Below are 22405 nucleotides of genomic sequence, written 5' to 3'. Positions count from 1 at the left end.
GGGTTTAATTCCCAGGCTGGTCATGAAACCCACTGGGTGACCTTGGACAAGTGACATCTCTCAGCCTCAATAGCAAACTACCTTTGAACAAATCTTGCCAAGAAAACTCTATAAGGCCTTAGGGTTCACCATTAGTCAGAAACTACTTGAAGACAAGCAACAACAACAGGGGTCACCATAAGTCAAATTGGGCTAAAGGCATGTAACAACAAAACACCTTTAAAAAGCAGATCAGTTCCTAGTTTTTTTAAATTACCTGTAACCCAGTTCAGTGTCCATGCAGGTGCCACCATTAAAACATGGATTTATCCGGTAGGAGGAACAGGAATAGTGCTTCCTTTCCCGAGCTTCACAAGTGCACTGGGAGTTGCTCAAGACAGTAACAGAGGCCAGCAAAATACTGCCAGATGTTGTTATTGTGGGAAGAGGGCTGAATTCAGTACTGCTGATGCATCCAGTGCTATGAGAGCAGTTTGCAGTCACACATTCATCTATGCCAACCTGAGTGATGTTGATATTCAAGACAGCTTCCAGCTGTGGATAAGATCTAGTTTTAGTATCTGCTTTTTCCCCTCCAAAGAATGAAAAGTATCTGGATTTAGCTTGACTATCAGATTGAAGGAGTGCCTGATGGCTGCTCCCATGTTATCAGGGTGGTGAATCCACTCTGAATTTTAATCTAAGTTTCAAAGTACAAAGCAATGAACCTGTACTGGGGATCGATTCAGTGTCTTGGGTAGTGTCTTTAAAATATGGGCTGGAGTTGATTCATTGCATCACTGACATGAGAATCACAAGCTTCAAGCAGACTGAAGATTACTAGAATTGTCATAAATAATAATAAAACACTTTTTTGTTTTTATTTCAATAATCCTTTAACTAAAAGGAATGTAACAATAAATGAAATAGTAATTTAAAATATTACAGTTACTTTTTTTGAACAAATGCATAAAAACAACACAATGCTGCATTTTTGTAATGGTAGCAGCAGCATGGAAGGATTCTTAATAGCAACAAGCAGACTACATTCCTTCTGCTTCATTTTATATCAGCTTCTAGGAGAGTCTGAAGAATGGTATTTTCAAACAAATACAATTATTTGTTACTTTTGCCTGTACTGTATATATTGAGATGTTCATTATTACGCAACAGACACAACACCTGCTCTAGTAAAATATCATCGGAGCATGGCTGCTTATGTAGTAACAATAGTGGAAGTCCCATTTCCAGAGATAGAGATAATATTTAAACAACATTCCTGTACATTTTGCACAGGAAACATCACCTATTAGTCATTTTGGAAGGTTGTTTGTATATTATGTTTACATACTAAATGGGTGTTCAAGCACAGAACCATCACACACATTACAATGAAATATATTGCTCTACTATAAATAACAGTTGGGGTGCCTATGAGGTGGTCTTTCTGTTGTTCATTGCATTTTTAAAGATTACGGAATGGAACTATTTCTATGGCAGACTGAGTCTGATTCCTAACTTTTTATTTAAAAAATAAAGTGCTATCCATTTATTACTGCAACAAACTGCTAGTGAATTCTCCTCATAGCCCCCCTATGAACAAATCTTACCAGAAAACAAATCTTTGCCTTAGGGACTTACCTTCAAGTCCTACCTTACCTACCTGTGCCTTCAAGTCATTTCCGACATACGCGTAAGTCAGAAATCACTTGAAGGCACACAAGAACAAGAAGCCCTAGAATTCCACAATATACTCATATTAGTCGGGATCAGTAGGCAAAGGGCTATTGTAGCACCTTTACAAATTTAAGTACTTTAAGACCGAGAGAGGAGTTGTGATGAAATGGGCTAGAGAAGAGAAACTGACATAAATCAGACATTAGGAATGGAAATGCACAATAACTAGTTGCAGAACACAGTCTTCCTAGGCATTCCATCCAGGACCTCAGAACAGCAGTTTTTGCACAAAAGAGAAACAGCACAACTGGGATAAAAACACAAACTCCAGTCTATCAACAGTGAATAGAACAGAGACAACGGTTTCCTGGCACACTCCACCTTTGATAACACTAGTTAACACCTCAGCCTCATAAGGGCTCCCATGTCCATTTTATCACAACTCCTTTCTGCTTCCCACCAACATCATACTATATTCCAAGTACTCCTTCTGCCTTTCGTGTGATTAACTCATTTTGGCTTTAGACAGTGTCTAGTTTTGTATTTCTATAACTATTCACACACACACACACCTGCTCATTCATGGGTATAGCTCTCTGTCCATCATCACTTCACTCCATGCATTTGATGAAGAAGACTCATGGGCTGTACCAACATCCCATTCAGGGGTGGCTCTATGCTGCCCCTGAATGGCTTGGGTTGGGGATGGCAGCCACACACCATGCCTATAACCCACTGGAAAAAGAAGGGGCTTCTTTTCCCGGTGCTACAGGAGCACCATAAGGGCCGAGGCACACCCTTATGATGCCCCTCATGCACAGTGCTATTTAGGAACTGCATATAAGCGATGTCATCATGGCGTGCACCATCTCTATGGGTGCACGCCAAGACGGCGCACTGGGCACGTGGTATGGTTTCTGAGCATGTAAACGCTCAGCCCCCGCACAACCCTAGTTTGGGCCCAGGCTGGCACAAAGTGCCAGTCTGTCCAGGCCCTTTGTCTATGAAAGCTTATACTACAAACTTCTTTCTTTCACTTAGTCTCAAAAGTGCTGCAATATCCCTTTGCATACCAAGCCCTAAGTTAGATAGCTATTCTTCTCCCCAACTGAAAATATAGGTGACTTTCATTAGTCATGATTATTTTTTTCCACATCAATTTCAATGGGATGTTGGGAGAACTAAGGCTGGATCAAAATCCAAGTTTTTTCAAAACAGTGAAAAATGTGGGGAAGAGGAGAAGCATCTGTTCATGAGCAACATCAGACCAGGACCCATTTGGCACCTTCCAATATACTCACATAACCCAAGTCCTAGTAATAATGGATTTGCTTGCTGGAGTAAATATCACATTTCCCACCAACTAATCTAAATCACTAGTACAGTAAGAACTACAATATCCATTAAATATTTCCTTGGGGAAATGTTATTTCAATCCTGTTCAATTATGTAGTAATTGCTACTTGTGCAAAATCAGACCATCTGGAAGGGACTAGTGTATACAAAGTTCAATGCTATGCATAAAAGAATTAAATGAATAAAGATTACATCACATGTATTCACTAGAGAGAGACATTAAAAATGTTATCCAGATCTACAATTCTATATTAGAGGAGGGAAAATGAAGGGATAATACATACCCGTGCCTTGGAGACAGCAATATTGCCATTAAGTTTCTCTGCTTTGTAGTAGGGTGACCCATGAATTGCAAACCAAACATCTATTCCTTGTGTTTCACCTGGACTATTCAAGACACTGAAGATGTGGACATTTTCAAGCTGGGCCGGTATGATTTCTGAGAAAAGCTTCTTCAGTTGATTGTACTTACTTTCAATCTCAGATGACTGATATATAAAATCTTCTGCAGTGATATCTGTTTTTAAAGAGACAGCCATGTTAGTCTGTGGCAGCATGGTGTAGTGGTCTGAGCGCTGGACTGTGACTCTGGAGAACAGGGTTTGAATCCCTGCTCAGCTATGAAACCAACTGGGAGACCTTGGGCAGGTTACACACTCTCAGTCTCAGATGAAGGCAATGCCAAACCCTCTCTGAAGAAATTTGCCAAGAAAACCCTGTGATAAAGTTGCCTTAGGGTGGCTGTGTTGGAAACAACTTGAAAGCACAGAGCACAAACACATGAGTCTTAAGAAATATTGTTAGATTATGGCTCATTTGGGTTCTAGAGTAGACAAAGCCAAATGGGAAAGAATGAGCAGCACACTTCTGAACTACCTAAGCACCACAGCTTTTCTAGACTCTTCTGGTCTTGGTCAACAATCCATCTAGAATCAATACTGATGGTACCCTACTGAGCCTGCCAAACCACAGCCTTCAATCCCAATGATCATGAGCTATGGTGACCCAACTGTGGGACTTTGTCAGCATCCACTGAACTACGCAGCACTGAGAACATAGAAAGTTGCCTTATACAGAGTCACATCTAGCCTAATACTTTGAATACCACTTGCTCTCCAAGGTTTTGGAAGGATTCTAGGATTCTCCTAGCCCTATCTAGAGATCCCTGGTATTACTTAGTGGCATTTCATCCAAGTATTACATGGGCCTGAACTTGCTTAATTTAAAAACCAGATGAGATCAATGTGCTCAACATGATAGGGTGCAATAAACATTAGCAAGTATAAAGAAAACTTTCATTGCACTCTTCTTTTACCTTTTATTCTGATAGACCCTGCATTGTGAGCAGCTTCCTCTTTGATTTCCTTTACAATCACCTTTACAGTGGAGACCACATCAGGCCAGATACCATCTGTAACTTTAACCCTTAGGTCATATATTCCTGTTGGAGTTCCTTCCTTTATACTTAGTAAACCAGAATTATCATTGAGGATAAAATACCTGGAAGAACAATTCACAGAACAGTTCAGGTTCAAGCAAAATACATTTACTCTCACCTCTTGATTAATTTTTATTGCTGCATTTACCCATTGCATTTGATTTGCATCTATCTCTAGATATTCACTTCCTACTAAAAATACAAGTGTGCCTGTTGGTCTTTATCACAGAGAAGCTTATCACAACCAAGGCATCCAAAGTCTCAAAGCGCTAGAGATCTGTTATGTGTCAGCACTGATGTAGTATTTTTTGTTTATATCAGCAGTGGGCAATTTTGGACCTTCCAGATGTTCCTGGGTCTGCAGCTCCCATGGGCTATGCCAGGGCTCATGAGAGTTACAATCCAACAATAACTGCTACAAATGGTTAATCTCTGATTTATGTACTGATCACTGGCCAACACAGGGAGTCATTAAAGTAATTTAGTACATATCTATAGAGCTTCTCAATCAAGCTATTTTTCAGCTGAGTATTTCATAACTAGTATGATTTTAAAACTGATATGATAAATATTTTAAAAGACCTATTTTGTAGTCCTAGCTCTTTAAGAAAACAGTCTGGGATTTCTTCTTCTTCTTTTTATCACTTTATATTCATAAAATAAAGAGCATGACCTCATGGCATATTCATACTGCCTTTTTGACACAAGAACTTAATTTCTGATGGATTGGGAAACAGATCACAAAGACTAGACTAGAACATGGAATAGTTAAATCTTTGGATTATGTCCAGCAGCTCCAAATTAGCATGGCTGGCTGGGGGATTCTGTCAACTATAGTCCAAAAATTAACTTTTCCAAACTCTGAATTAGAATATAATCTTCCTCTGGAGAATGTGCTGTGCAATGAACACATTAAATGACAAGACAAAAAAGTGTTTTGTGTGCTAAAAGTCTATACTGCAATTGTTTTCAGAACAATTAATTGTTAGCACATACATTTTTATTTGGGTTGGGAGGAGAACTTTAAAATGGACATTTACCTGGGTGCTTTCCCTTCAAAGTGATATGTCTTGTGATCCCAGTCATCATTATCTGGGGCATGAATCTGACCCAGGACAGTTGTAGGTAGGATACCTTTAAATAAATAAATAAATAAATAAATAAATAAATAAATAAATATATGCTTTCCTAAAAGCAAGAAGGCATTCTATACATACTATAAAAGCATTAAATTTTTCAAATGACCTACTGAGGCAGGTATGCTGTTGGAGGTACAAAAGCTATGAGAAGTGGGAAGGTGACTTCTGCATGTTAACCTACTGTCCAAGCTGTTGCAGGGAGCAAGAATGAGGCTGGAGCTGAAAAGGGAATTGTGGGAGAAGAAGGGACAGTCTAGAAAAAAAAGGATGCAGAATGAGAGGTGGCAGAAGTCACACAGGAGCTCCAGTAGCAAAGATGTGGCAGAGCTAAGAACGCAAATGTGAGAACCAGTTCATTCAAGGTAGTTGGAGGTGATGAGATGGAAGATGGGAACGACTGCCTGGCAGAACCTGTTGTAGGTGGAGGTGGGAGCCAGGCAGCCAGACATGGGGGTTGAATGACCCTTTCACAGGGATTGCCTAAGTCCATCGGAAAACACATATTTCTGATGGTCTTAGGAACTGAGACACCGCTAACTGTATGGTTGGGAGCCACCACAAAATGAGGAACTGTATTAAAGGATCGTGACATTAGGAAGGTTGAGAACCACTGCCCTAGAGGGAGAGGCAGAGGAGAAGTCAAACTCAAAGGGGATGTCAGCCTGCTGGCTAGCGAGCTCTACCTGCCTGCAGTAAGGTAAGGCTGTAGAAGAGGTCAAGTCTGGGGCCAAAAACATGAATGGCAAAGCAACAAAAAGGGAAGAGTAATGAAGGGAGGAGTTTCTCAGCGTGAGCAGTGAGCAAGACCTGTAAAAGCAACCAGTAAGGATTCAGCCACGTGAAAGAGGGACTTGTGATAAGGGAGCTGGCACTTCCAGTTCCATATTGCGGTCCAGGAAATGAGCCATGTTCCTGGCACCACTGCATCCTCCAGCCTGCAGCTGCCCCTAGGCACTACAACATCACCTAGGTAAGGTCTCATTTGTGGCAGACTCCTTGTCCCTTCTATGCCACAGCTATGCAGGACCTTTTCAGTAATAGCACCATCACTGTGGAACTCCCTAACGCAGAAAGTGCAGTTGGTCCCCTTACATGTTTTTACAAAGGGCTAAAAACCTGGTTATTTATATGCACTTTTACTGATTAATTTAAAACTAGGTCAGGTTTTTAAACTAAAGAAAACAGTTTTTGCTCTCATCATTTTGGTTTTAGATTTAGTTCTTTGGTATTTTATCATATATCTGTACCTGCTTTTGTTGTGATTTATGCTGTTGTAGTTACTTTCAGAGGGTATATAACTATGGTAATCTGTCGATGGTGCTTTGATTGTGTATTCCTGCACAGCGGAGCTTGGGCCAAATGGCCCTTGTGGTCTCTTCCAACTCTATGATTTTATGAATGACATAAATATTGAACATCTCCCTGACAGGTTCTGCCAATTGCTACCACCCTATAATTTCAAGAGAAGAAAATACTTGGAAGTGATGGATAGGCTGTGTGACATTTAGATTGAAAAACACCAAATTAAGGAATGCACTTAACTCTTCCAACTTATTATTTCAATTCTTCCTTCAAATATATCCAAATTCAACCAAGGACATCTTTTGAATGGACAAGGGTGAGCAAAGGGAGAATCAAATTTGGGAGACAGCCACCGAGAATATCTCCTGTATGCACCTTGTGCTCCCAATTAGCTGTCATGGAACTGGTTGTGAACTCATTTAATGGGGAAATACAGACTTTGATATGATTACAAGTGCTTCCATGCTAGAGCACATGGTTGGCATGAAGATGGCTCCAGCCTCGATTCCTGCAATCTCCAGTTAAAACAAATAGGCATAGGACTGAAGATTTTCCTTTGAACACCTCAGAAAGTTGCTGGCAGAGTAAAATAAGACACTGTGGCAAATGGGCAATTTATCTGATTGGTATAACGTAGGTTCCTGCCCTCCTAAATGGAAGAACACACACAGCCTAGTTTCAGCCATGCCTCCTTACCATTGTAGCTGTAGATAAAACATTCCATGTTGCCGGCAGAATGAGGATGGTCATTTCGGTCACCAATATTAACAGTTAATGTGTTGGTTGAACTCATAGGGGGGTTCCCACTGTCAGCAATGAGAATCCCCAGATGAAATACCTTGTGCACTTCCCTGTCAAATGTATGCAGTGCGGTCAACATTGCACTTCCATTGTTGAAGTCTTGCAAATTAAAATATGTCACACTGCCAAAGTCACTCAGTAAGTGAAAAGAAAAGGGTGCTCCATTGACTGGGCTGTCTCTGTCTTTAGCATACAACAGTGTTGAGGTATCATTCATCTGGACAACCTGAGGAGAAGGAGTGTTTTCCCAAACAACTGGATTATATGGAGCATCAAACTCTGGGCCATTATCATTAACATCCTGAAGGGCTACAAGGACAGTGGCACTGCTGCTCAGGGTGGGCTGTCCCATATCAGTAGCAATGACCACAAGCTGATACTGTGGCATAGTCTCATAATCCAGTGATCCAGCCACTATGACCCAGCCATCGTTAACCACAGAGAACCTTCCATTTGGGTCTGACTTATTTAGTAGGTGGTAAGAAAACCTTCCGTTCAGCCCAGAATCTAAATCAATGGCGATCACCTGGACAACTTTAGTACCAATAGGGACATCTTCAGCCAGCCCTGCTACTTCATAGAACTGTGGATAAAACAGAGGAGCATGATCATTGTAGTCCTCCACATAGATGACACAGTGAGCTATGCTGAAAAAATCCAGGTCCTCAGCTTTCACTGTTAAGTTAAACACCCTTTCATGGGGCTTCTCAAAATCAATCTGTTTCCTTAGCCGAATCACACCACGCTTCTCAGCTTTGTCCGTGTCAATATAGAACTTACGATCATCATCTCCATCTAGAATGCTGAAAGTCACCACAGCATTTTCTCCTTTGTCTTCATCAGTAGCTGACACCTCAGCAACCTCGGTATTGAGACTTGCTCCCTCAGAGACAAAGGCTGTGTAAATCTTTTGTGTAAAGGCTGGAGCATGGTCATTGATGTCAGTCACCAAAATTGTGGCAGTCCCCGTTCCAGTAAGACCCCCTCCATCCTTTGCCTCAACAACTACCAAGTATCTGTCTTGTTTCTCCCTGTCTAAGGTTCCCAGAACTGTATATATCGTGCCAGTGGCTGGATTAATTGAGAATAAATTGAGGTTAATCTCATTTTGAACATTCTGAATAATACTGTAGGTTAACACAGCATTCTTCCCAGCACTGGGGTCATCAAGGTCTACTGCCAGCATCTCCATGACAGTGGAGTCAGCAGGTGAATCTTCTGGAATTTGCCCCATGAAACAGCCATCGGAGGTACAAAGGAAAAGCGGTGCATTGTCATTCACATCCATCACATCTATGATGACATCAGCAAACCCAGTTAGACCCTCACCATCTTCATCTGTGGCAAGAACAAGGAAGCGCCACGTAGATCGTTTCTCTCGGTCCAGTTTCTCATTTGCAGTGATCTCCCCTGTATACTCATTGATGCTGAACTCACTTTGGGCACCTTGTCCATGCAATGTGTACTGAAAGGTGCTCTGGTCAGCTTCCTGATCAGGGTCAGTCGCAGAAACCTGTAAGCAAGCACAAAGACTGGTTTACCCTTGTAAAAATGGCTGCCAAAACTCTAGAAATTCCTTCTGAAGGAAGACAGTTTAGCTGCTTTTTCTAGTGGCCTTCCAACATTTGTAAGAGAAATTTATCTATTTTGAAAGACCTTGCAACCTGAACATTTTTTCTGATGTAGTTTTTTGTAGCATCTGAAGATGCCGGCCACAAATGCTGGTGAAACATCAGGAACAAACTCTTCCAGAACACAGCCACATAGCCCAAAAAAACCACAAAAAACTATGGATGGCAACCATGAAAGCCTTGATATTTTTTTCTGCTCTTTCTGTTTTTAATTGTTCACTTTCTAAACCTATTTTCACCAGTTTGTTTAATAAATTTTATATTTAATGTGGTTTTATATGTTTTACATTTCCTCCTATTTGAAAGTCCCTTTGTGGGCCATTGTGTGGAAAGGCAGGATGTATGTTGGAATGACAAAATGAAAAAGAAAATCAAAACACTTTTTTTAGGACCAGTGACATCTACACAATGCTGGTGTCTTGTAAATATATATTGGCCTGTTACAGACTGCCAAAATAAAGCTGCTTCGGGTCTTTTTGGAGGTATGCTGTTTAAATGATGCATGCATCCGAAGAATCCGGAAGCTGCACCAAAGCTGCACTACAGTGCTTAGGAATGGAGTGTGGCTTTGGCGCGACCTCTGGACATTTAGGACCCATGCATCATTTAAATAGCATACCTCCAAAGAGACCCGAAGCAGCTTTATTTTGGCAGTCTGTAACAGGCCATTGTTACCATTCAATGACTCATAGTACTTGACTAAAACTGTAATTTTAAGCACACTTACTAACCCCACTCAGCAAAATTAGACTTAATTTTGAGTAAAAACACCTGGAATTGCACTGTCAGTTATTTTATTTCAGCAACTGCAGCAGTTATTGAGTCATGTGTGTGTGCGTGTGTAAAAAGCCAACAAAAGGTGTCAAGTGGGACAATAAAATAATGTTTTACAGAAATGCCAATTAGTAAAGATAGCTTTGTTAGAAATCTCTGCAACTTTTGTTAAAATAGTCAATAATATTTCAGCCAAGCAAGTCATTTACACAAGTCACTTTCTTGCTGTATTCAATCTCATTTATCACCTTTTTTCAGGGATGGGCAATCAGTAACCCTACAGATGTTTCTGAACTGTACCTCCCATCTATCTGAGTCAACACATCCAACTGTGTGGGATGATAGGAATTGTGGTTCAATATTTGCAAGATCATAAGTTGCCCACATTCAGGATTGTTCTATGTTATTCTTGTGTATGTATACTTAATAATAATAATAATAATTTTTATTTATATTTCCCACCTCTCCTTGTGGATCGAGGCGGGATTACAACAATAGAGACAATATTACAAGGTAAAAAACTACAATTTCATATAAAATACACTCAATAAAACAGTAAAACCACTATCAATACAATACATAGATTAAATCATCATTTAAAATACATATCTTTACAAATAGGAGTATTTCTAACTCTCTTATAGCAGATTGGGTGGATAGGTCTGCCTTCTTAAAGGCATCTAAGGTGGTAATGAGATGGCTCTCCTCCAGCAAGTCATTCCATAATTTAGGAGCTATGGCAGTAAATGCCCTGTGGGAAGTTGTTGTTAACCTGGTGTTTACATACTTTAATAAGTTCTTCCTGGTTGTTCTGAGAGCGCAGGGCGGATTGTGTAGGGAGAGGCATTTCCTCAAGTAACTCGGGCCCAAGCCATGTAGGGCTTTAAAGGTAATAACCAACACTTTGTACTGCGCCCGGAAGCTAACCGGTAGCCAGTGAAGAGATTTTAATACTGGTGTTGTGTGGTCTGATCTAGATGTTCCAGTGGCCAATCTGGCTGCTGCATTTTGCACCATTTGAAGCTTCCGAACTTGGTACATAGGTAGCCCCATGTAGAGCGCATTACAGAAATCTAAATGAGGGATTACCAGTGCATGTACCACTGCTTCAAGATCCTTTTGGTTCAGGTAGGGACGCAGTTGGTGTATCAGCTGAAGATGGTACCAAGCACTCCTGGCCATCGCATCCACTTGAGATGATAACTGTAGAGATGAGTCCAGGAGTACTCCCAAACTGAGAACTTTGCCCTTTAGGGGAAGTGTGACCCTGTCTAGGACTGGTTGACAAATCTCCATCCCCAGACTTGGGGTACCTATCGCGAGTACCTCCATTTTCTTTGAATGCAGCTTGAGTTTGTTTTCCCTTATCCAGCCCATTATTGACCCTAGGCAGGCATCCAGAGGAGAGATGCCATCCTTAGTCACTGTAACAGTCGGAGACATAGAGAAATAGATTTTAGTGTCATCAGCGTACTGATAACACCGCACCCCATGTCTCCGGATGATCTCTCCCAGCGACTTCATGTAAATGTTAAACAGCATGGGGGATAGAATGGCGCCTTGAGGGATGCCAGATATCAGCTCTCTCCTAGAAGAGCAACTGTCCCCCAGGCTCACCATCTGGAATCTGCCCAAGACGTAGGATTGGAGCCACTGGAGCGCAGTGCCCCCAATACTTAACTCCTTCAGGTGTTCCAGAAGGATACCATGGTCTATGGTATCGAAGGCCGCTGAGATGTCTGAGAGTACCAACAGGGTCACACTTCCCCTGTCGATGCCCAGACGGAGATCATCGACTAAGGCAACCATGGCCGTCTCAACTCCGTATCCTGCCCTGAAGAAGTCTTTAAATTTGTGAAGCTGTCTTGTATTGGACAATCCAGCTGAGGACTTGGCTACACCAGTTAGGAGATTCTGAAAGCTGTAGTCCCCAAAATTAACATTTCCAAGAACTAACCATTTTTTACTTTTTCACTTTGTCCTAAAACTGGATCTGAAAAGGAAGCAAAGAACTAACTTTGTTCTTGGTAGGAAATCCTGTGGACTCTGGATTCCCTTAGTTATGTGATGGAAGGGAGAAATCTGTTGGACTGTTAATGTGAACCCTTCCATAATGATTAGATGCTATATGTGTGTATATAAACTATTTATAGCTTCCAGAGACCTCTTTCTAAAGAAATTGGATTCTGGGCAAACACTGAAGCCCATGAAATTTCTCAGTGCTCAGAAGAAGTGCAAGCACATAACCATAATTTCAAAATCAAAGTTATATGGCTTACTTGTAAAACAACTACGGGCAGGGCAGCAAGCTCCTCCAAGACACTGCCATGGTATTCATCCTGAGAGAATATAGGTGCTTCATCATTTTTATTGATTACATTGATTATAACAAGCGTGTGATTCTCCCATTTTCCATCAGAAGTTACTAACTGGAGTTCATAGTGCTGCTCTTGTTCATAATCGAGACTCTGGGCAATCAAAATGGTGCCCTTCTGAGGTTCCACATAAAAATCTCCTCGCTCATTTCCTGAAGTGATCTGATATCTTAGCTTGGCATTAGATCCTAAAAAAACAAATAAACAAACAGGAAGCAAATATGGCGGCTGCAGATGCTGTATTATCCTTTTTACCACACAGGAGTTGAGTGATTTCTTTGCTCTTTGGTAGCTGATGACTGTACATTATTAGTAGCAACATTAGTGCTCAGAGACTACTGTTGAAACAGGCAACTTGTGGCCCTTCAGAGGCTATTGGACCTCAGCTCCCTCAGCTCTAACCAGTATAGCTAATGGTGATGGGATGATGGGAGTTGCAGTCCAACAACATCTGGAAGACAACAATTTATCCACCTTGCCTCAGATCTAAAGTGGCCCCCATCTAAGCCAGGTTCTAATGCAAATGTCTATTTCTATTCATAGCCCTAGTATCTATCCTTGCAAAACAACAGCTTGAATAAATCTGTTTAATAAGAATATTTATATTGTAAAGCATATATATATATATATATATAGATAGATATAGATATAGATATAGATATATATATATATAATTTTAAAATCAGTATTGCTATATCCCATATTCTATAAGCTCTGTATTATATCAGAGGTGTAAATTTCCCCCCCAACAGAGATCATGCCATCAAAAACATTCTCCTCACTGCTTCCAAATAAGAATGGCCACTTACGTCAAGACTGCACATAGCTCATAAATGAAAGCTGCATACCTTCATCTTTATCGCTTGCTGTAGCTGTCAAAACAGCATAGCCAACATCCTGGTCTTCATCCACATTAATTTCATACAACAAATGTGGGAAAGCAGGAGAATTGTCATTTACATCACTAATAAATATCCTCACATATGCAGTATCTGAAAAACAAGCCGTTCATTATTAACAACTAGATATTGAATAAGACCACCTCACCATCTCATTTTGGGCCCTCTTCTACGATAAGGGAACTGGTAATGTAAGATTTCCCCCTATAAATCTTGCCATCCATATGGCATTAGCAAAGGACAGGAGGAACAAAAGAGCACCTCTGTTCTAGGGTACCTGCCAGTAGCTAGCAGCATCTGCTGAAATGGTTACCAGTGTTTTATCTCAAGGCTGAAGGCAGTGACTTGTTTTTAGAAATCAAGAAGCATATCAATCATGAGATTCAGTGTCAAAAAAGGTCTATTCAAGTGCTGAGATGATACAGAAGACTGTGCAGGCATGTGAGTTTGCTGACTCTCTCCTATTTTTACTGATATGAACTGGTGACAAATATCTGTAGTAGGGAACCCTCTCTATCCATGTAGTTTACCCACAGTTTAATACCCTGGAAAATAGTGGGATTTAGGCTCAAATTTCATCAAACATGTAGTGTCTAGCCAAAGATCCCTTTTTCTAATTTTTTAAAAAGTGCAGACCTGATCTGAATTGGAACAAATGTACATGTACGGGGCAGACTGAAAACTTTCCTCTATCTGGTTTTCATCTAATAATTTATCTCCTGTGGGGTGGGGGCTTGCAAAAGAGGACAGAAGCCTCCATTGGTGCCAACAAAGTTTGCCTTATTTTTTAAACCCCCAAACAGGAGAGGGTGGATTTTTAGATAAAAATCATATGAGCAGAAGGTTTCAGCCTTCCACGCTGATGCTGGTTTTGATTTGTATTGAGACCACATGCACTTTACTTTAGAGTAACAAATAAAAATGGTTTTTAGGTGTATGCTACATGTTTAACAGGGTATGCAGTTTGTTCCAAAATTGTGCACAAAATAGACACAAAGTTTTCTACTGTACATATTCATGTCTGATTTGTGGAGGATGACTAGGATGGAGGTAGGAAAGAGCCAATAGACTCACCTCTATTCCCCTTCACTAAAGGTGTGTGTGTGTGTGTGTGTGTGTGAGAGAGAGAGAGAGAGAGAGAGAGAGAGAACAGAGTTTCTGTTAGTTAGTGGATTCATTCTTTATCTTCATGGCTTCGTTCAACTTCATGGCCATCATGATTACCTGTGTTAGGCTGTCCATATATACCAGGCCGGGCTGATTCAGAAGAATCCTGCGACTGAACTTCAATCAAATAAGATGCTCTCTTCTCCCTGTCAAATGATGCCTGGGTGGAAATGACTCCTGACTTGGAGTCAATGGTGAAGTACTGGTAATCTCCACTAGAATCCTTCAGCACTGAATAGTGAACCTGCAAAAGGAGAAACATTCCAAGTGAGTCATGCTTTCTAATGCATACATCATTCATTTTCAATGCAAACTAGAAAATGGCTTCAAAAATTATTCTGTTGGAACCTTCTACAGGAAGCAGTACTGATAGTTTAGAGATACCATTTTAATTCCTCACAATGCTAATGAATAATGCTACTTTAGGGGTATTGGCAGATTATTTAAATAGAGGCTTTCAGACTCAACATGTTGATGTCTCAAAAGTGCTGAAGGATCTCAGTCAGAAATACTGAGTTGGAGTGAACTGAGTACAGTAAGGGTGGCTAGCTTAATTAAATGAAAAATAAGAGATGCAATATTTGTGGAGGAAACAAGGATACCTTTTAATCTTCACTGCCATCATTCAGCTACTTCACTGGGCAATTTCTTGCTCCTGATGTATTTAAAGAATTTTTTCTCATTGCTCATTTGCTATTACTAACATGTTATTATATTACAGTATTAATGATGCTTTTAGTAATATACTCCTTTAAATCTTTTTCTTTTCCTCTGTCTTTGCATCTCGTATTGTTTTTTTCTTTTCTTTCATGCAAGTTTGTGTTACTTTTTATTATACTTGTTTGGAAAGCTCTCCAATTCCTTAAGCAAACATTTTTCTCAACATTGCTTCCTAATCACGTAAGTAACAGCTTGCACTTTGCATCATTTCCCTGACTGGGTTTATATAACCTTGATGAAACTATTGTTGCACTTTTGGGTAAATCTAACTATTTTGAAGAAATTTTCCCTTCTTGACTTGACTTTCCAACTTTTTTTTGCCAGTTCAACCCTTTCAGAAAAGTTTCTTCAGTATAAGTGCAATTGTTAAAGAGTTCCCTAGAACGTCTCTGGTCATATAAAAACTCAGTTCAACAGTACTGTTTCCAACTAGTTTAGTCACACTCACCTCTCCGTGAAGTCCGGAGTCTGAATCAGTAGCTAGAACCTGCACAACAGAGGTACCAATATCTGCTCCTTCAGGTACAGAAACTTCATAAGTAGAAGATGTGAAGAATGGGACATTATCATTAACATCTGCAGAACAAACAAATATCTGGCATCATGCAATTGTTGGCATCAAAGTTTTAAATCATTATGACAATGTTTTTTTATGACTCTCTGTACTTTCATAAGGCAAATGTGAAGAATATCTTCCTTTTTGACATTTTGTCCCTAGTTTATACATACTATCCCTTAGATAAATAGAATCATTAACTACTAAATCCTCCCACCCTGACACTGTGCCATGCCCAACAGTCTGTGTGATTATGAAAGCCATTTGAACCTCTAGTCAAATTTAGCCTCTCCCAGAACACTGTTGCTGAAACACTGGGTGCAAGCAGGACACATTGGATGATATTCCATTAGTAGAGCATGCGTCTATTCATGTCTTCTTTGGGATGTTGTGTAATTTGGCATTCTCTTCCACCCTTCACAATGACCAATCCTCCCAATTTCCAGATTCACCATTCAGCAGTTGCATAACTCACTCTGTGGTTGGTAGATAATGGGGTACCAGAAAAGCAACTCCCATAGACAGTTATAAAATAATTATACCATCCACCTGGGTCCTCTGGAGGACCCTGGCAGATCTCAGTAAATGATGTACTCATTCTACTTCTTGATACAGGGACATGGCCAGACACTGCTCTGACCCCATTCTCTCTCTCTCTCTCTCTCTCAATCTCTGTGCCTTCAACTCGCCTGTTGACTTATGGCACCCCCCATGAACTTTATACAGTTTTCTTAGGCATGGAATAATAAAATAATAAAATAAAACTTTTATTTATAGCCCGCTTTTCTGTGACAAGACAATCAAAGTGGCTCACAACACATTAAAATTCACATTTACAGCATTGTATCCCAAATTCCCCCCCTTAAAACAGGATTAAACAATTAAAATATCCATTAAAACAGAATTAAACGAGTATAACGAGGACAGAGCAGTGGGCTAGTACATGATGTGAGGGGCAGTCATTCTGTGGCTGGGCACTTTTTTATTCAGGAAAGGCCTGTCGGAAGAGATCCGTCTTGACAGTTTTTTTAAAGCTGTCTAAGCTGGCAATTTGACGGATCTCATCCGGCAGGCCGTTCCATAGTTTGGGAGCAATTGCAGAGAAGGCCCTCTGGGAGGTAGCAGTTAGTCTGGTTTTTAAAGGCTGGAGTAGATTCCTCCCAGAGGACCTGAGTGTGTGGGGCGGATTATATGGGAGCAGGCGATCCTTCAGATAGGAACACTCCAAGGTGGTTTTGCCAGTTCTTAGCATATCACTGGTGATATATAAAATACAGCCTGATATTCACTGGTGGTGTCCCATACAAATACTAACTAGGGCTGACCCTTCTTAGCTTCCAAGATCAGACAGGATCGGGTGCCTTTAGGGTATTTATGCCACATAATGACCATAGAGAGCTGCAGCAGTTCAACTGCGAGTTGGAAGATGTTGTGTGGGTAGTTGTAGCATAGTTCCAAATGTCGATTTGTTATGCTGTACTGTGCCACATAGGATTTCGGCCAATATCCCAAAGCTCATCAGATAGTAGATGACTGCATCCTGAAACTTATAATTAAATTGTCATGAATTTCCAGATCCATATGTCCTGTAACATGCTGTTTTTTCATGAAGAGGACTGACCTGTTATATTAATACAAACAGTGGTGAAGGATGCCAAAGGTATTGTTGCTACATTCTGAGCCTTAATGCCCAGTGTGAAGAACTTGGTGGTCTCAAAGTCAAGAGGTTCAGCAACCAGAAGTGAAGCAGACCCATCAGCTCTGTTTGGTTTGAGGTAAAAGCGGACAGGCATATTCGTCTCTGGAACTTGTCCCTCCTCTAGGTGATATGTAACTCTTGGATCACCCAATGGTGTTGTGGCTTTGACAGTCTAGAAACAAGCCAACCAACAAACATAAACCATGAAGCACATCACTGTTAGAAGGTGTATTTTAAATCACATCCAATTCTTTAATGCAAATTTTGAGATTGACTGTTAACAGCAAATTAACCGAAATAACAATCTTTCTGTTAATTCATCTTACTGTTCTTTAGTTCCACACCTCTACATGATGGGAAGAGAGGGAAGAAGTCAGATAAAGCCAGGAGGGTGACCAAAATGTTGAAAGGTCTGGAAGCCATGCCCTATGAAGAGTGACTTAGAGGCTAGGAATGTTTAGCCTGATGAAAAGAAGGTTAAGAGGGGATGTGTAGTCAGGTTTCAATATCTGAAGGGATGTCATATCAAAGAGGGAACAGACTTGTTTTCCATGGCCCCAGAGACCAGGACAAGGAGCAATGGATTCTAACTACAGAAAAAGAGATTCCACCTAAATCTCAGGAGGAACATCCTGACAGTAATAGCTGTTCAACAATGGAACACCGCACCTTCAGAGTGTGGTGGAATTTCCTTCTTTGGAGGTTTTTAAACAGAGGCTGGATGGCCATTTGTTGGAGGTACTTTGATTAGTATTCCTGCTTGACAGGGAGCTGGACTCGATTGTCCCTGTGGCCTCTTCCAATGCTATGATTCTAAGATGCATGTTTGAGCAGCATTTTTAGGTTCATTTTCCCTTTACCTACATGGAAGAAGAGGCCACGGATGGCAAGCCCATGTTGTCCCCAATGGCAGCGTGTGCACATTGTCATGCTGCCATTAGGAACAGCCACCAGTGGCAGCGCAACCATATGCACCCACCACCATTGGGGACAACAGAACTTGAGCATCTGTGGATTTTGGTATTCATAGGGCAGTCCAAAACGGACCCCTCGTGGATGCCGAGGTCCAACTGTAGAGCAATATAGATGTGTAACATGAAAGAGCCCCTGGATTACAGAATACAGCGGGATCTTAGTATTTCAAATCCTTACCTCCACAGATATCAAAACCTGAGGGACCTCAAGTCCCATTTTCCCCAATGGTGGTACATGCATATGGCTGCGTGCACACGCTGTCATTGGGGTTAATGGAGCCTGTCCCTAATGACAGAGTGGCCATGTGTATGCGCCGCCACTGGGGATAACATGGACCTGCCATCTGCGGATGCTTAAATTCAAGTCCACGCATATTGAGGCCCCACTGTACTGAGATGGATGGTCAGGATACTGAGATGGTCTGACTCAGTTTTGGACTCCTTCTTATACTGCTAAAAAGAGTTTGGAAAATTTATGGAAGCTTTTGGGAACTGTAGTCCATTAAAGTTAATTTTATTTATATCTATTTCTCTTATTTATATATAGTTTTTCTCCCAATAATTTTTTACGCTCTGATTCTAACTCCCTTTCATACTACACAACTACAGAACTATGATTCCACTTTAACTGCCATGGTAACATCCTATTGAATTCTGGGACTTGTAGGCTAGCTGAGACTTCTAAATGTCCCTCCCTAAACTGCAAACCCCAGGATTCCATATGATGGGATCATAGAGGTTAATGTGGAATTATAGTGTCGTAACTGTGTAGTTTGAAAAGGCACCTACAGGTTCGTGTCTGGCAAGTCACTATTGGAACCAGATGAGAAAATACCACAAGGCGCACTTTATAATTATGCAGTGAGTTGAGGGTAGGAGAAATCACAGCATACCACTATCTTGGTGTCACGAGCCGTGCTCTCTGGAATTGTGACCCAATATGCACTCTTATCCCATTGTGGTGACTGATTAAGCACATCAGTTATAGTGACTGTCAGTTCCACGGTGCTGCTCCGGTTGCCTCCATCAGTGGCTGTGATGTATCTGTTTATCTGAAATGTCTGGAAAAAAATTTGCAATAGCCACTGACAAAAATCTGAACATCTAATTTGTTACTACAGTCTGTAAAAGCAGACACAGCAGATATTTTAATAGCTGAGAAGTGATACAATATAAGCAGAGGAGATACCTGGGAGATGACATGATTTACATATACCCATCCTGTGCTAGGGTTGATTTTGAAGTATTCTGGCTCTTGCTGTGACATGGAGTAGGTAATGGCAGCATTCACCCCCTGATCATCATCATGAGCTGTGGCACAAAGGAAACTTGTTCCCACTGGGGTGTCTTCACGGAGGAAGTCTTTGGAAAAAGTACAAAGTATATTTTGAGCACAACCTAGCCTAATTCAGTAGTAGAATTAAGTGATTAAAGACATAGCCTCATCTTGCTCAATTAACTCTAGTAGCAACATCAGCTTCTGTTTTAGTACACAACTCGTTGTGCTGCCCTCCTCATTCACTTTTAAGAACACAAAAAAGAAGCCCTGCAGGATTAAGAAACAGGTTCATCTTGCCCAGCATTCTGACTTCAGCAAAGCACAATGTTTACAAGGACCCAAATTCATTCCCTGGCATCTCCAAATAAAGCTAGAAAGGACTCCCATATGAAAACTTGAAAATGATGCTGCCAGGCAGTCTCAAAAAAACTGACTTAAATGAATCAATGGTCTGATTCTGTGTAAGAGGAACTTTCTCTTGGGCTCTTTGGTGTCTTGCACAGTCCATGGACTACCTTTGAAAAAGCAGATCTTTCAACCATCATGACATCATCTTCATACTACTAGATATTGATGATTTAATAATGCTGTGATAATTACCTTTCAATGGAGTGGATACCTTATGCCATATAGGCTGCATTGTGGTGAAAGCAGCAATTTCACCTTCCCCATGACTTCCCTTTAAAACAGAAGTGGAGAATCAATTTAAGATGCCAGGCTATACCCCGCACCTGCCCCATGTGAGCCAGAAGTTGTCAGGGTGCATACTCCTGGTGTCACAAGTGTCTCAGCTTCCCCAGCTGCCATTTTCAAGTTTAAAACAATGTGCAGGGAGAGCACATGCCTTGCTTTCGAAGTGCAGGTGCCTCCCAGAAGCATAGCATGAATAACAAGTGGCTCAGTCTCCTCTCACCTAGAGAGGAAATTGTGAACTTTGTCACCACCACCGCTGCAAATCAAGCCCTCCTGAAGTTGCCCCAGCCTTAAATCTCCCTCCTCCTCTAAGTTGCCCATTTCTGCCTTTTGAAGTGTTGAGCGAGCTAAGCCAAAAATGATGTGGACAGGGTTACAAAACTTTAGTTTTCATTATCACTGTCATTCTGAACTATCTCTGTCCATTGCATCTCATGGGCTGGAATGCACATGTTGAATTTTTTTCACACAGGCCTTTCGTCAGAGCAGTCTCCACATAGCAGAATTATAACTGACTTTTGTACTTGCACATGCCAATTGAATATAACAAATAGTCTGTGATAAAATTGATACTTCTACCCTCTACATTTAATTATCTATCTATGAGCATGCATCCTCTCTAACAAACAGCAGCCTGTTCCTGCCTACTCACATTGGTACCGGCTGTTTTCAAACTTTGGATCGTTGTCATTTACATCAGCAATGAAGACAGTAATTTGACACATGCCAATCAATGGCTCCTGAGCTTGGTCTGTAGCTGTCACAGACAGAGTATACTCTCTCTGCTTCTCTCGGTCAAAACTCCGAGTTGTAGTGATGACACCTAAACAGAAACAAAGCTGTAAGAGAGACTGCTGTCTCACCTCGACTTTCAGTGAACATTTCGCAAGCTGCAACAATTCATCCTCACTGATGCCCAACATTCAGGCTTACTAAAATCTTTTCCCTTGCAAATTTTGGGATGCACAGAGGACATTTTTCTTTTCCCATTGTTCAATTTTTATTTTTTTGTGTCATCCAAAATAATTTAGAGGGGTACACACATTCATGGAAGAAATTTTCAAACTCCTAATATGTTTTTCCACTCATTTGTCTTAATCCAGGAAAGGGGATTTTTTTTAATGAAACAAAATATAGAAAGTATCATAATGTCTGGTGATATAACCAAAGTTTATAGGTTACAGGTCACGATAACAGCTTGAAGTCTTAGAAGAAGAATGAACAACATGTCATCCTCCACATGATGTTGGCCTGCAGTTCCTAGCAGTCTCAGCCAGCACAACCAGTGGTGAGGAATCATGGGAATTGCATATTGTTAACATAAAGAGAACCACACCATTCTCATCCCAGCCACCCAGGCAATATGTTGCCATTTTTTAAAAAAAGAACCAAACACCAGGACTTTCCTCAGTCTTTCCTCCCATGTGGTTGTCCAGATGAGTTGAACTACAGGTCCCAGCATCCATCCAACATGGCTATGGAAGTGATGGGAGTTGTAGTCCAATAATCTGGATTGCAGCCAGTTGGCTGTATATTTATAAACACAGGAAATGGTAGCTTGACTGCTGGTTCAGAAGAAGTAAACTGTATTGTTCTTTGAAACTATAAACTACTATGAATCCTAACTGGGGCGGGGGGGAGTGGAATGCTATTATTATTATTGTTATTGTTGTTGTTATTATTATCATCTTATATCCTGCCTTTCTCTCAATATAGGGACTCAATAAATACAACAATAACAACACTGAAGCCATTTCCAAGGAGCACTGAAGAGCAGAGAAGCACAATCAAGTGTTTCATTGCTTGATATTTTCTCACTTCAAATCACCTCTCCAAAAGACATTTCTCTTTCTCTCCCCAGCTCCGGTATTAAATTAGGAGGAAGAGATGGAATTAAAATTCCACAGATGGGAAGGTGAAGCATCTCCTCCCTGCACAATTTCCCT

At 40.8% G+C, this 22405-nt stretch overlaps 1 protein-coding gene across 1 annotated transcript in view; it reads right to left on the bottom strand.

The window, feature by feature from the left end:
• LOC149317506 (neural-cadherin-like) overlaps window positions 1-22405 on the bottom strand; it is a 78358-nt gene that overhangs the window by 19067 nt on the left and 36886 nt on the right. Inside the window, exons 11-23 of the mRNA XM_089518381.1 lie at window positions 21112-21282; window positions 19677-19849; window positions 19381-19548; window positions 17436-17685; window positions 15707-15834; window positions 14596-14782; window positions 13321-13464; window positions 12377-12660; window positions 7588-9205; window positions 5491-5584; window positions 4328-4512; window positions 3297-3529; window positions 257-534 (exon numbers count right to left, since the gene is read on the bottom strand). Coding sequence (XP_089374507.1) covers window positions 257-534; window positions 3297-3529; window positions 4328-4512; window positions 5491-5584; window positions 7588-9205; window positions 12377-12660; window positions 13321-13464; window positions 14596-14782; window positions 15707-15834; window positions 17436-17685; window positions 19381-19548; window positions 19677-19849; window positions 21112-21282 — 3913 coding nt within the window. The remainder of the gene's footprint in view (window positions 1-256; window positions 535-3296; window positions 3530-4327; window positions 4513-5490; window positions 5585-7587; window positions 9206-12376; window positions 12661-13320; window positions 13465-14595; window positions 14783-15706; window positions 15835-17435; window positions 17686-19380; window positions 19549-19676; window positions 19850-21111; window positions 21283-22405) is intronic.

The sequence above is a fragment of the Sceloporus occidentalis genome, unplaced genomic scaffold (genome assembly GCF_023333645.1).
Source record: "Sceloporus occidentalis isolate IW3139 unplaced genomic scaffold, rSceOcc1.0.p SCAF_3, whole genome shotgun sequence".
Lineage (NCBI taxonomy): Eukaryota > Metazoa > Chordata > Lepidosauria > Squamata > Phrynosomatidae > Sceloporus > Sceloporus occidentalis.
Note: the sequence above shows the minus strand (reverse complement) of the source record. Positions and strands in the feature narration are given on the sequence as shown.